Source organism: Xenopus laevis, chromosome 1L (genome assembly GCF_017654675.1).
Source record: "Xenopus laevis strain J_2021 chromosome 1L, Xenopus_laevis_v10.1, whole genome shotgun sequence".
Taxonomy (NCBI): Eukaryota; Metazoa; Chordata; class Amphibia; order Anura; family Pipidae; genus Xenopus; species Xenopus laevis.
In genome coordinates this window covers 188,038,750-188,054,625 of record NC_054371.1, presented here as the reverse complement: position 1 = coordinate 188,054,625, position 15,876 = coordinate 188,038,750, and the positions used below count along the sequence as shown (strand labels likewise).

The 15,876-nt window shown below is 38.3% G+C and overlaps 1 protein-coding gene across 2 annotated transcripts in view; it reads right to left on the bottom strand.

Moving 5' to 3' along the window:
* Positions 1–887: 887 nt before the first annotated feature.
* Positions 888–15,876, bottom strand: part of epb41l4a.L (erythrocyte membrane protein band 4.1 like 4A L homeolog) — a 128,806-nt gene continuing 113,817 nt past the window's right edge. Inside the window, exons 18-23 of one of the 2 annotated variants that reach the window (XM_018264369.2) lie at positions 12,490–12,609; positions 9,561–9,608; positions 4,388–4,456; positions 4,067–4,177; positions 3,254–3,335; positions 888–1,933 (exon numbers count right to left, since the gene is read on the bottom strand). In XM_018264369.2, the coding sequence (XP_018119858.1) occupies positions 1,811–1,933; positions 3,254–3,335; positions 4,067–4,177; positions 4,388–4,456; positions 9,561–9,608; positions 12,490–12,609 (553 nt within the window). In that variant the 3' untranslated portion in view covers positions 888–1,810. The remainder of the gene's footprint in view (positions 1,934–3,253; positions 3,336–4,066; positions 4,178–4,387; positions 4,457–9,560; positions 9,609–12,489; positions 12,610–15,876) is intronic. The other variant, XM_018264384.2, reaches the window with a different exon arrangement.

The window sequence follows — 15,876 nt, the reverse complement described above, 5'->3', positions numbered from 1 at the left end:
CAGCAGGGGGAGCCCCCACCTTACTTCCCAGCCATGAAGAATTCAAGCAGCTTTGTTTGTTTCCCTGTAGAGCTGTCAGCGACTGTGTAGAGATTTGTATTGGATTTTATTTTTGCCTTTACATCCCTTTACTGTTTCCAACTCAAGCTGCAGGGACAAAAATGATGGAGCCAGATTTAAACAGATAAACTGGGATTCTATTTGGAGGATTGTTTTGCTTCAGCCACTGGTTCTGCAGAGTTGGAGAAAGTTTGTATTAAACAATACAAAAACTATAAAATCCACATTAGATTACATGACAACAGAGGACCCAGTGCAGTCTGCATATTCTGATTATTAATCAGTCTTGATGTATTGGCTTCTGGCAGATATTATTTGACTTGTGCTGTTTTGATAATTTTTATGATGATCCCTAAGCAGCCCAGACCACACCGAGCATGTGCACAGTCTTGGTCTTGCAAAGATGTTTAACAAAGTTACAAGATGGTGACCCCCCCTGTAGCCAACTTTGAAAGCATAAATCATTTGTTTTATTAGGCTTGTGGTGCAGTAAGTTCATGTTTATGTTTAGTATATAAAATACAGCATTTCTAGCCTTATTTTATTTTAGACTTTACTTCCCCTTTAACGTTTTAATGACACTAACAGAGTGATGCTGCTTTATCCATGTAAATGCTGATGTTATCCCTTTGGAGTGGAATTGTGCATCCTGCAATGAACATTCGGATCAGCCTGTGAAACAGGTCCTGATTTTACTTGGTATGCATATACTTGTGTTATTGCTAAATGCTATATTTCAGCTGTACGGTCTACTCTACAATATTCATCAAGGTTTTACGTTAAATCAAAACAAACCAGCCCTTCCTCCATTTCATAATAAAGAGCCACACAAGAAGAACTTTCCATTTTGGCTGGTATTTTATTTTTAAATACTTCAGTTTTTAATACTGCGAGATAAAATACCCCCCCACCCCAGAAAATGGAAATGCCAGTTTAACCAGGAGTGTTTTGCTTATAATGAGTGAAAATTAAGGCAGCTGAGCCTTTGTGCGCTACAAGCTGAGAAGCATCTTATCATGTACGATATCTATTCCTCAAACACAGTAGTGACTAAGAACAACAGGCTTGTGGTACTGAATATGAAGTTCATGTGGTGAGAGAGAGTGCACATACATTGTACATATCCACTGGATGACACACTGTTGAATGCTTAGAACAGGAGCAAATGTCCAAATCTTCATCCATTAGGAAATATTCTTTTCAGAAAAAAACATTTGGATTTCCAAGGCAACGGTAAAACCACCCACCCACTCTCTTATTATTATTACCACCCCTTGTTTATAGTGCCAATATGTTATGCAGCTTTTTACTGGCATTGTTCTTCATTCACATCAGTCCCTGTCCAACTGGAGTTTATCATCTCAGCTAATAACTGTGGTTGGAATCAAACTCAGATTCATGCACACAGACTAGGCTCAGTTTCATTAAGAGCCCATTCATTTGCCTGTATGGTTATGGAGGAAACCAGAGCACCAATAGAAAACTGACACTTGGAGAACAGACTCTCTGGTGCCATTCTTGGAATTGAACTCAGGACCATAGAGCTGCAATGTATCAGTGAACCACTGAACCAGTCTGCTCACAACAGTATGGTCTCCGTAGTCCCTGTAATAGTTTTCATGTTTGTATGATTAAGATGCAATCCATTCTGGCAGCAATAATTTAATGTTTAAAGCATTCTCCAACCCAGATTGAGTTGCTTGTCCAAATGTTCATATTTTTGGAGACGCATGATCATTATCTCCTGCATTCAAGTTTCAGTTTTAAGACGTGAGGCCTGTGAGGTTCTCGTGGTTTTCACACTGTGCTTTGAATCTCTGCTCAGAGGAGAAACATTGGACTCAGTGATGCTCTCCTTGGACCCAGCTCTTTTCTGTAAGACAAAATGCTCATAGTCAGGTTTATTGGAGCCTTTTACACACACTGTTGTGTAAATTAAGTTTAACGGGTTATTTTTTTTTTTTTTTTACAATAAAATCAGAGTTTTTAGTGGAAAAAAAACACAAATATTTCGGGATTTATTATACCCCGAGGATAAAAAAAGTCAGAATCCAAAAATTCGGCATCTCAGACCTGCCGAGGTTTCATATAAGTCAATGGGAAAAGTCCCAAAGATATTTTGATCTGCGCTGGGTTTCGTACAATAATCCAAAGATTTCGAGGTTTTCAGGGAAAAATCAAAACAAATATGAGTTTTCAGGTGGAAAATCCAAAACATTTGTACGATTCGTTTTTTAATGCAAACAAAATTTTCTGGAAAGCGTATTTATAAATAAGGATAAAAAAACCTGTGAGGATTTATTTTCAGAAAATATTGAGATAAATTCAGGCTTTGATAAATGGGCCTCCCCGTATGTGATATGTGAATGCCCAATTCTAAGCAACTTTTCAATCAGTCTTTGTTATTTTTTTTCTCTAGCTTTTAATTATTTTCTTCTGACTCTTTCCAGCTTTCAAATGGGGGTCACTGACCCCATCTAAAAAATAAATGCTCTTTAAGGCTACAAAAGTATTGTGATTTCTGCTTTTTATTACTTGTCTTTCTATTCATATTTCTCATTCAAATCAATGCATGGTTGCTGGGGTAATTTGGAGCCTAGCATCATGATTGCTGAAATTGCAATCAAGGGAGCTGCTAAATAAAAAGCTACATAACCCAAAATAATACTAATTAAAACCGATTGCAAATTGTCTCAGAATATCACTCTACATCATACTAAAAGGTGGACAATCCCTTTATGTCTTCGCAGTGATGGCCAAACCCTCCCAGTACCGAACAATAATCTCTAAAGCAGTACAAGATGCTCCTATAAAAAAATGAGTTGGGTATTTTTCAAAATGGAGCCTTGATAGCAATTTATTTCTTTACACACTGTAGTACGTACCTAAAGATTAACAAATATGAAAAAAGAGAGTCGTGGGTTTAACTAGATGAATATACTGTATGAGCTTCCCCTTGGGCCCTTAACTGACAGGAGAGGGGCAAGGGGTCTTTGAACATATATCATTTATTGATTAATCAATGGACAAGCACTGAATGCCATGTCATCACATTCTAAAGATACACATGATAATGGAGCAGCCAAGAAATCCAGCCCAATTGCCATTGGTTGGAATGTAATGTGCAGCTGCTGGGTCTCAGGGAAGGACATCATCTATATACCAGTGCCAAGCAAAATAGACATTTACTCACTTGTTGTGCAGAAGGGCCACATGAACCATGAGTGTCTGTGGCACGTGTCACAGTCAGAGGAGGCACAAGGTCGTTTTTTGCACTGAAAGAATGAAATGTGGCATCACTGTTGCACAGCAAAGGCAAATTACACAAAGAAAAATAAATGAACACAGCAGAGGTAGAAGAGACACAAAGGAATAACAGAGCCCATCTACATGAGTACAGGAGGAAGCTCACTATGCCTGTGTTCACCAGAGTTGAAGTAGCCTTTCCACCACTGACCCTGAATGTAAGGGGTTAACCTGCTACAACAAGGCATTACAAGGGTTAAAGTTGTTCTTTACATCTAAGTATCAAAACAGAACTAGCACTGTACAAGGCAGCCATTATTTCCAGGGTTCCATTACATTGGATCTTGCACATTAGGAATAAGGCCCATGGCAGAATCAATAGGCTGGTTTTGCTTCCAATAAGGATAAATTATATCTTAGTTGGGATCAAGTACAAGCTACTGTTTTATTATTACAGAAAAAATCACAGGAATTACAGGAAATCATTTGCAAAAATTTGGATTATTTGGTTAAAATGGAGACTATGGGAGGTGGCCTTTTTGTCATTTGGAGCTTTCTGGATAACGGGTTTCCGGATAACTTATCCCATACCTGTACTTTTAGTGGAGTTAATGTTATATCTATTTTTCTCTTACTGTATATTTTTTTGCATTGTGTAACCTGTTGGATATAGTGTACCCATAGACATCTTCTGATAAACTGTAAATTCAGAGAGATAAATAAAACATCAGTCTAGTATCAATTTTCAAATGTAACTTACTTGACTTCTGATAGTACTGATCTCTCCCCATCAGAACACTGAGATCGTCTATACTGGCGAAAGCTGCGTGGAGAATGGGAGTGGCGGATACGGATAGGGTCACCCTGCGTCCTGATAAGGGAATAAAGCGTGTGAGAACATGATGATAACAGCTATAAGTCAATATTATAATAGCTCTTAAAGCAATGTAATCAGCCACCAAGATAAGTGCTGTAACATCTCAAATAGCAAATAAATACCCTCTATATTTATATATATATATATATATACTGTATATGTACTGTGCAACTGAGTTGGTGCAATTAAGGTAAGGGAACTTACTCTATTTTCTTGTACGGAATTTCCTTTAATTGTTCTTCAGACAAGCCTGAGGGATCAACCAGTTCCTTCCTGCAACATAAATCAGAAATTGAACTTCCAAGAAAAAAAAGCAAAACAAAAGATGTGCAGCCAAAATTTCCCATTATCAACGTTAAAGATTATCATGTTGAAACAATGCAAGTTTTTCCATAAATATAGAGGAAGACAAATAATGAGCAGGTACAGAGGCACTGCCCATTACTTTACCTGTTATCCCTTGTTTGTTATCACAATCTACTTGGCCCTAAACCTCACCCTAACTGTCCTGTAGGCTGGATTTTTAAGAATACATTATGATCAAATAAGAATTCTGCTATTTCTGCCAATATCTAGGACCTAGTTTAAGAATTTGGGCCATATCTCACCCATATTGGCCACACCCTATACACTTGTTTGAGTTATAAAAAAAAATGATGCTTTAAGGGAAACTAAAGAGAAATATTACTTGCAACAGGGCATACTCTTCCATCCATCCAGCCAATAAAGGTAATGAAAGTAGTAAGGAAAGGCAAAGTCCAATGTATAAAATTATATTGTATATGTCAAGGGTGCTGGCACAGAAGTAACAAATTTGTAACTCCCAGCATCCTCTGCTGTTATGTTTTGTTCTACAGCAACTAGTGATATGTATAACACAAGTACAACCCATAGAAATAAGGACAAATAACCTGTATATTTCCATGAGCCTGTGTACATAATTAGCAAATTATCAAACTTGCTGTATTAAATTGGCTTGTCTCCTGTAATATCTAATCAACACGATATGATGTGCATACTAATATTTAACACAGAGCCAACAGGATGACTGTTAGAACGCTTTAAAAATGTGCACTGCCCTGTCCTTTCCCCACATGCAAATAATAACAAAACCAACTACTGCCACCAAGTGGCAGCCATGTCTAACTGTCAGAAGCAGTCTGCCATTCTGTTATCTGATAGCAATGCCAATGAGATACGCTGTACTTGGTATACATAATTCTGTAACTGTGTTTGGACATCATCCAGGAATAATTCCTATCCTACAGTGGATCCTCCTAGTACTTTCCTGCAATACTACCTGGGAAACAAGTAATCTAATCAGTTAATCCCCATTACTATTCCATTTTTACTGTGTGGAATACACCCACTAAGTACTGCTGCTACATTAAAGGAGACATTTTATGTAAAAAACAAAAATGTGTCTGTTCATTAAACTCTTTTAGCTTTAGAAGGAATGCGCTTTAAAAATTTGTATTTCTGGTTACTTTATTGAAAATTTCTGCAAAAACCCTACTAGTCCATTTGTTCCACTTCCTGCCCGCAGAATGGTCTGGCTGTGCAGGGGAGCCGGTGGCACTCAGCACACTGCACTCAGATGGGAACCAATCAGTAACTAGGCTGACCTGATAGGGAACTGAAACCCTTCTTTGCTTGTGTGACTGCAGGGCTGTGATTGGCTGTCCCCTTCCTACTGTGCTTCTGGCAGGGACTGTTAGGACACACTCAACCCTCATTTGAGACACAGACAGGGACCAGAGAACATCTTTGGAGAGCTCCAATAAAGGGGCTATTTTTGAAGACAATGTTCATTTACAGCCAACAGTAAAACCAGCATCATATAGTATACATTATTGCTTACAAGATTAGGGGGGTTCATTTATCCAATATATCTCCTTTAAACTGGAGTTACCAATCGGTAACTCAGATTTTCTTCCAGGACTAAATCACAAAGAGTTCCAATGGTGGTCTTCCCATAAACTTACCAAATTATATGATCTATTATCCCTTGGAGGCTTCAAATCATGGGCAGTTCTTAAAGAACAGTTAGCTATTCCCCCAAAAGGATTGCTGAGGTATTCCCAAATGTCTATTTCTATTTCTATTCTTCCCAATTATAACGGAAGCCCACACTCAAGGGATCTTTATTTTTATTTTGTAAAAATGTTTTATCAACTAAAGGGAATATCTCACAGATATATTCATTACTAATAGAAATACAACCAAATTCACCAACTTCCTATATGACAGCATGGGAAAAAGACTTTAATTTATCCTGGACCCAGGCCCGGATTTGTGGAGAGGCCACCAAGGCCCGGGTCTAGGGCGGCAGGATTTTAGGGGGCGGCATGCTGCCCAAGCACACCCACATTGATTTAGGAACACTGGGGAGGAGTAGGAAATATGATAGTTTTTAAAATTTCCTGTACGCCAATCCCCATTGCTCTGGTCCCGATAATGAAAATTTGATTGAATAAAAGGGAGGGGATGGGGCAACGAACAACAGCGGGCCTAGGGGCACCTGCTATGTAAATCTGGCCCTGCCTGGACCCCAGAAATTGATATCCACACAACAAATTTCAACTAATATTGCAACTCGAGAAATGATTTACAAAATACTTTCAAGATGGTATATCACCCCAAAACGTAAAAATGCTATACACTCGACTCTTCCCCACAGTGCTTTAGAGGATGTGGAGAAGTCGGTGATTATAAACATTCTTGGTGGTCTTGCCCAACTGTAGAAAATTTCTGGAAAGACTAAGTCCAAATAGCTTCATTAATACTAAAGGTCCCCCTAATACGCTGCCCAAAACATATTTTATTGAATTACCCCTCCCTGATTTTTTTGATTTTTTTTTAAAAGTTTTTATTTTTCATTTTTCAAGAACACACATTTGAGAAAGAGAAGAGAGAAAAAGGAGGAAAGAAAGAAGACAGAGAAGCCGACATTGCAAGCCAATAAAATACAAATGCTGTATCAATAAATTTATCTTGTTATCACCTTAGTCTACCTGCGTTTTACTTCCGCACTCTTGTGCCAAGGGTGATCACATTACACTGTAGGATCCTTTCTAGAGTCCTCCAAGGTCAGCCACTGAGCCCAAACCTTCTCGAATTTTTGGGGGCATCCCCGGGCAATGTATGTCAGTTTTTGGTTTGGGAGGGTGTCATTAACCAGTCTACGCCAAAAGGCTAGTGTTGGGGGAGCCGTGGACTTCCATTGAAGCAAAATGGCTTTCTTTGCATAGTATAGCAATTGTAGATAGCATAGTTTGATTCCCACCTGCAGCCCTAGATCGTCCACCACCCCCAAGAGGCATATCAGTGGGTTTTTAATACATGGGACACCCAATGCATCAGATATGTATTGTAAAACCTCCCCCCAATACCTCTGGATATGCGGGCATGTCCAGAATACATGCAAAAATGTGCCAACCTCTTGTGTACATTTAACACAGTGGTCTGGGGTCGAAGGATATATCCTAGCAAGTCTGTGGGGGGTAAGATAAACTTTGTTAAGGAATTTGGCCTGGATATATCTGTCTCTAATTGACATTGTACCCCTCCCTGATTTAACTAAAGAAACTATTTATTACTACGATTATGGGCTGCTGCTCGATGGCTGATAGCATTAAATTGGCTTTCTCCTACACTCTCTTTAACACAATACATTTCTAGACTTAATTACATGGAAGAAATGTTGTACCTGACTGCAATAAATGAAAACAACAGGGAGGTTCATATGACAAGATAGCAACAGTGCAAAGAGTTTAAATAATCTCCCTCTTTTCCACTACAAATTACACAATCTAGAACTATCCTACAAACTTAAATATATTAGTAAAGGACAGATGTGTATAGAATACATCCTTAGAACAAGTTCAGCTATCTGAAACAAGATAATGTCAAACATCAGATATGTATCTTGAAAACGGATTAATATAAGATATACTAATTAATAGAGACAATATGTAAAGTTAGAATATACAAAAAGTTTTTGTATGACGTTTTAATTATTTGCCTGTGTTTACTTTTTTTTTCTTTTTTCCATTATTGGTTTTTCCTTTCCTTTTATTATTGCTGTATTCTGATTGCATATCATTGTATTTGCATTTTTATCACTGAAGATTCAACTTATGCACCAACAAAACATGTAACAAAAAAATAATGACAAAAAATGTACAATTAATCGCTATGTTTTGAAATTAATGTGATTTATTGTTAAATTAAATAAAAAGAGAGAACTTAAATTGGAGTTACCCTTTAGTGAACATAACTTACCCTGTGTTTTACTTTATGCCATCACATTATAAAAGTCTAATACCCTATTGTAGGTAATTGTGAAATTAAATGTGGTGTATTTGTCATAAAGGCTATACAATTATTTAACCAGTATATACTATGTTTAGATGCGTTTGTTTGAGATTACAGCTGTATACGGTGGGCCCGGGTGCCCACCGTATACAGCGGTAATTTGGAAGTAAAAAATACGACCATCGAACTTAAATACTTTGATTCGAACAATTTTAACGTACGATCGAACGATTTTACTTCAACTTCAAAAAACTTAGAAAAATGCTGTAGAAGGTCCCCATAGGCTAACATAGCACTTTGTCAGGTTTAATTTGGCGAAGTATTAAAGTCAAAGTTTTTTTAAAGGGATTGTGCTTTGATTATCGAATGGTCGAATATTCAAAGTATTTTACTTTGAATCGAATTTGAAGTCGTAGACTGGCTGAACCAAAGCAGAACAGTTTATTTTTGAATTTATCTGACACATGGGGAAGAGTTATACTGAGCTTTACTCCATTTTTAAAATGTCGGGAGAAAATGTCTTTTAAAATGTTGTTTTTGCTCCATTTTTATGTCGTTTGAAAGACAAATTCATAAAAGTGTCTGTAAACTGTCTTTCTTTCACTAAAAAATGAAAAGTGTCGGTTGAGTCGGAAATTAGGTGGAATGCTGTTTGTGAATATGGATTAAGTATTTTACCCATATGGAGATCAATAACCTTCTCAACAAGTCAGATAGAGCTTACACTATTCAATTAAGAATTTAATAGCTGCCGACTTCACTTTTATTTATCAGTTCAATAACACTGGTCCTGCATATCTAATAAAGTAATGTAAATCATTCTGCAGCAGTTCAGCTTTGATCTGTGCCTTCTGCCACATAATACAGACCTTATAACCTATACTATTCCCAATGTGGCTGAAAGGAAGTGTCCTACTTCCACTCCATCAATAGTTGCAAATTACATTAATCCATTTTATGTGTTAATCATAAAGAATGAATAGATCAATGTTGCAGCGTTCTCTTAGAGACTTATCCAGCTCTGGAATAATTGGTCACCATTACTAAGAAAGAAACTTACTGAATGTGCTTCCATAACGCTTCCTTTGCTTGTACATCTGGGCTCCTCCTGAAACAAAACACACAGAACGTGACTGGTCAATGTCACTGTTATATCACAGGGCATTCATAATGTATACAGTAACTGTGGTACAATTGCTTTAACATTCAGGAACATTTAGTAGCAGAGATAATGAAAGTAATATAGCAGCCAACTGCCTTGTCCACTGTCCACTGGCACACAGACACAGTATATTGGTTATTGCCACCCAGGTTATTCTGTTATCTAAAAAGATATCTATGATATTTTTATGCATGAAATAGGCATTGAGACATCTGACATCTTTTCTCTCAGTACAAAAATATTTAGGAGCTGACATTGTTGCACATCTCCATGAGAAAATAAAAACCAGGATTTTTCTGCACTGACACTGAACGTATTAGTCGCCACATCACCTAACTCTTCTTCTAACACAAATAGTTTTAAAGGATAAGTAAACCAGTGAATGGATAAGTAAAATAAGTGAATGTAAAATTGAGGAGGGTGCTATTGTAAGCACTTTTGCAAAGTACATGTATTACTCTTAAATTAATTTCCAAGATATCTGTAGAAATAAGTCAAATCAACTGGACTTGCTGTGTTTTTCTTGAAGATGTTTCACCGGTCATCTGGCTGGCTTTCTCAATTCAGAATTGAGAAAGTCAGTTGGATGACTGGTGAAACATCTTCAAGGGCGACAATCGGAAAACGAAGCACCGCATGTGAATTGCCGCAGTCGATTTTCATTTTAGCTGGCGGAGGGCAGGGGGAAGGCAGTTCGGGGAGATTGTCGCCCCAAAGAAGAGCCTGTAACTACAACTGCATCTTAAGATCCCCATAGACGCGATGATCCTTCTTGCCGAACAACCGTTTTTAGCGAAGTCCGACCAATCCTTCAAAATTATCGTGCGGTTAGTGGGATTTGAACGATCGACCATTTTATGATTTTTCGGCCGACATCTGTCAGGAAATTGATTGGCCAGGTCAAAAAATCTTTGTCGGTCCCAGTGCAATCTATCTATGTTTGCAGGGCCAAGCAGGCAGCTCCCCTTAGTTTTCCTGGCAAATTGGTCTTGTAAGTTGATGGTCAATTCGTACGATCATACGATCGTTCCGAGAAAATCATGGTCTCACGATGGGGATCGGATCTTTTAAAAATCTCAACATCTATGGCCAGCTTAACACATATGTGCAATCTGTTCAATAAACCACGTATAAGCTGCATCCACAGCCTGGCACAATAGTTTCCCCAGTTTCACTACAGGTCATTTTTGGATCAATTATGACAATTTTCCTTTCATTGTACCTCGTCTCTATCCAGTAAACGTTCAAAGACAAAAGCTGCAGCAGTTCTGAGGAAATTCTCTATGTTCATCTACAGCTCTGCTTGTAATGTTCCATAGTGACAAATGTGGAAGAATGGCTTTAAATTGCTCTCTCTTTGTCTTGACATCAGTATTTGAAATGTAGACGTATTCAGAACTGACCCAGTAACACAGATAGGAGGTGGTGTATTTAGCTTATCTGTATGCGGAAACATGCACGCCAGTCATTTTGGGTTCAGGTCCTGTCCTTGTAAGTGGTTATGACTTACTGCCAGGTAGTTTATTATTGCCTGCAAGGAATTTGCTAGTTAACTAGGAAAGGGCCAGGATCCCAGATCAGCAATTATACCTGTGAGCTTTATGGAAATGAGCCCTAATGAAACTGTTAGTGACTGACCTACAATTAAGATTTGACATTCCCCCCAGGTTTGACGGTTCCCTACTGAACCTGTTATCAGTTAGAACATTTACAGCTTTTGAAGCCTGCCAACTGCAGCTAGAATGAGATATGAGCAATCCTATATGCCTGCTGCTTTCTGATGGGACCTATTACCCTTTGATGTTCATTATCACCTAGAATTGCTGGAATAAAGTGCCTAATATTATCTTCAATTTAACTCTGCACTATATATGCAGAAATGATCCATTTAAACACTAACGATAACATCAGTCCCCCAGGCTTTGCTAAAATATTCACAATTGGGAAGTCAGTTACTGTAAATTATACATATATATTATATTATATATTTATATTACCGTATTCCTTCTGTGTATGATGGAAATATTATTTTACTTTATGGCTAAACCATTTTCTTTGCTGGGCAGAATCATGTATTTATTTGGAGAGGAGGGTCACATTTCATTTATATTTCCTAACATTTCAAGAAACTGTATAACTGGGCCTTTGTTAGGCTTTTGTGCAATGCAATAATTATGCTAAAATGGGCATAATATCATGCCACGATAATGTATAAAATGCTTAATAGTCATGGTCACAGCGCTGTGATTGGGGCCTTTTTTAAATAAGAAGGTTAAAGAGTGAGAAAAGACACAGAGTCATGCTTGCTGGTTGTAAGGTCATTAAAATACTTGTGTGCAGTTGGTTAGTTTTCAGGGTCATTTTCAGAGATAAAAACTCCAGTCAAAACTACAATGATGCAAAACTGGGGTCCTGGGTTTCATTCCAGCCAGGGCACTATTTGCAAGGAGTTTGTTCTTCCCATGGGTTTCCTCTCACACTCCAAAAACTGTAACACCTCTCTAAAATGCTGTGGAATATGTTGGCTCCATATATTCAAAGTTATTTACTGATTCACTGACCGATGAGCCAACCGATATCCAAGTCTTCTGCCGATATCGGTCTTCTCTTTTCCTGCCATACACACACCGAATATCGTACTAAAATTTGTTTCATACGATATTATCTGTGCTTCTATGGCCACCTTAAATGATCACAGTGTCCAGTTCAGTGACCACACATAACTGCTTTCACCCAAGAAAACTGATATCAATTTCACTACTTTACAAATGAAAGAAAACAATGGAGCGATTGTTGATGAAGATAAAGGACATGGTGCTTCACTTACGATCGAGACCGATGCCTGGATCTCCTGGAGTTCGGGTCAGCCTGGTTCTTCTCCTTTTGTCTTCTTAAAACTGCTTCCCACTGTGGGGCTGAATCCACCATATTGTTTTCCTGCCGTAACCTGCAATAAATAAATATTTTGTGTTTTGAATGGAAGAACATCAAAGATCATTGTTATGAGATGGCATTGCTCTGCTGTCAATAGCAAAAACCTCTGCACAGGGCACGCCTTGTTTTTTTTCCATCTACACAGGAACAAGTTATCCAGAATGCTTGGGACCTTGGGTTTTCTGGATAAGGGATCTTTCTGTAATTTTATTCACCATACCTCAAGTCTATTAAAAAATCATTTAAACATTAAATAAACCCAATAGTATTGTTTTGCCACCAATATGGGTTCCTGCAGCTTAGTTATCATCAATGTTTTATTACTGCAGAGGAAAAAGGTAATCATTTTAAAAAATATTTATTATTTGATTAAAATGCAGTCTATGAGAGATAGCCTTCCTGTAATTCACAGTTTTCTGAATAACAGGTTTCCAGATAACAGATCCCATACCTGTACCTGCATTGGCCCCAGCCATATCTGGAATGGGATTCAAAATAGGCCCTGCAATTTCAAGTACAGTTATGGGATCCATTATCAGGAAACCTGGTATCCAGAAAGCTCTGAATTACAGAAAGGCCCACAGACTCCATTTTATCCAAATAATTCAAATTTTTAAAAATAATTTCCTGTTTCTCTGTAACAATAACACAGTACCTTGTACTTGATCCAAAGACATAATTAATCCTTAATGGAAGCAAAACCAGCCTATTGGGGCTCATTTATCAATACTGGGCAAATTTGCCCATGGGCAGTTACCTATAGCAACCAATCAGGGATTAGCTTTTAGAAGCCAGCTGCAAGTAGAACAATGAATGCAGCAATTTGATTGGTTGCCATGGGTTACTGCCCATGCGCAAATTTGCCTACTGTTGATAAATGACCCCCAATGGGTTTATTTAATGTTTACTTAAAAGGATTTTCTAGTAGACTTGAGGAATGAAAATCCAAATTACAGAAAGATCCGTTATCCAGAAAACCCCAGGTCCTGAGAATTTTGGATAACAGGTCCCATACCTGTACAGAGAGGCACAAACAGCCCCCACCAGCCCACTAAATAGTGGCTGTCTATGGCATCTTACAGCAGCCCCCCTAGCATTTACTAGAATCCACAGATTGCCCGTCCAGACTATTATGGCGGCCATACACGGCCGATGAGAGACCAAGTCGGCTGCTTATGGGGGGCCCTCCGAAGGGCTTTCCCGATCGATAGCCGGTCGAACGTCAGGCAGATGTTGACTGGGCAGGGTTTAAAATCCCGTTGAATTGCGGCCACATCTGTTCATTGATGCGGTTCTGTGATCCGACCACCCGTATTTACTGCATTATGATTCAATGGTTGTGGGCATATGGGGAAGAGATCAGCTCGTTTGGTGAAATCGCCAAACGAGCAGATCTCTACATGTATGGCCACTTTTACTACCCTGAGAGCCCACATCCTTTACAGCAACCAGAATGGGCTTATATTTATGGCAAATGCTGAGACTTTGAAGGCAGATAGGTTATTAAACAAGTGATTTACAGCCTCTATATTTAACCATGTATTTACCAGAGAGGCCTTACAATTTTTAAACAGTTACTATAAGTGAAGGGGTTACAACTATTAGTTTATTTTCTGCCCATGCACTGTATATTCCTCTGGGTGCTTGATCTGTAAGATATGCCGGATATGTGAGAAAAGTTTCCTGTGTATCAGTCTGCAGAGAAATACTACGGCAGCACCAATAAAGGGGATGACAAGATAACAGCTCTTGATAGCAGTGATAAGAACAGACAGGAGTAACAAACATGTCACAGAGACAAGCAAGCAGGAAAAACTACACTGACATTAATATAAGCAACTATTCAAGTGCATTCTCAGAGCAGCTCCATGGGGGTGACACCCTCCTGCTGAGAGCAAGGAAATCATGGCCGGCACACTCATGCTATGTGTCTGTGTGTTTGAACCTATTTACAAGTGCATTTCTCTTTTATCAGCTCTATTCTCAGGGGTGATTGCTGGGAATAGACTTCAAAGGCCTTGTGATAACTTTTTATTTTGATAATAAATCAAATGCAATTACGTGTCTGTATTATGCAGTATGGTGTATATTGCAGAGAATGTTCTGGTGTGTGGGTTTTGTTTATCAGTGACACTCTGATTGCCTGGCTCAGCAGGAATACACAAGGTTTCTCATTAATATTTAGGTTCATAAGGGCAATGGCACATGGGGGTGATTTGGAGCATTTTGTAGCTCAGTGGTGAGAGACAACATTTTCATTTCAAAATAGCCCTTTCTCTGCGATAGGAAATCCCCAATGAGTGCCTGGCAGTTCCATTCACAGTGAACAAGGGAAATTAACATTTCACAAATACTTCAGGGTAAAAAAACATCCCAAATCATCATGTGCCATTACCCTAAAATCATTTTACAGGATTACATTCTGAGGAAGGACCACGAGAAGAACCTTCTACATTTAACCAAAGGCCCAACCATTCTCACTCTGACCCTTTAGACCAAAACAGGTCTAAAAATGCTGCAAAAATCAAAAAACAGGTATCCATTACCCGGAAACCCATTATCCAGAAAGTGACAAATTATGGACTCCGTTATAATGAAATAATCCAAATTTTATTTTTCTCTGTAATAACAAAACAGTGCCTTGTACCTGATCCCAACTAAGATATAATTAATCCTTATTGGAGGCAAAACCAGCCTATTGGGTTTATTTAATGTTTAAATATCTTTCTAGTAGACTCAAGGTATGAAGATCCAAATTACAGAGAGATCCGTTATCTGGAAAACCCCAGGTCCCAAGCATTCTGGATAACAGGTCTTATGCCTTGTTGTAACAACCTTGTATAACTACCACCATAAGGAGTGGCATGCTTTCCTTCAAGCTTCTCCTTCCTGCACTGCATTTAACAGATGGCCCTTTACTTTGTTAGTTGTATTCCAGTTGCAAATTGACTCATTGTTAAAGGGATGGCTCACCTTAAAGTTAACTTTTGGTGTGTTATAGAAGCAGCCAATTCTAAGCAACTTTTCAATTGGTCTTCATTATTTTTTTTTTTTATTGTTTTTGAATTATATGCCTTCTTCTTCGGACTCTTTCCAGCTCTCAAACGGGGTCACTGACCCTACTAAAAAACAAATGCTTGTAAGGCTACAAAGGTAATGTTATTGCTACTTTGTATTACTCCTCTTTCTATTCAGGCCTCTCCTATTCATATTCCAGTCTGTAATTCAAATCAATGCATGGTTGCTAGGTTCATTTGGCAACCAGACAGCTAAAGCTGCA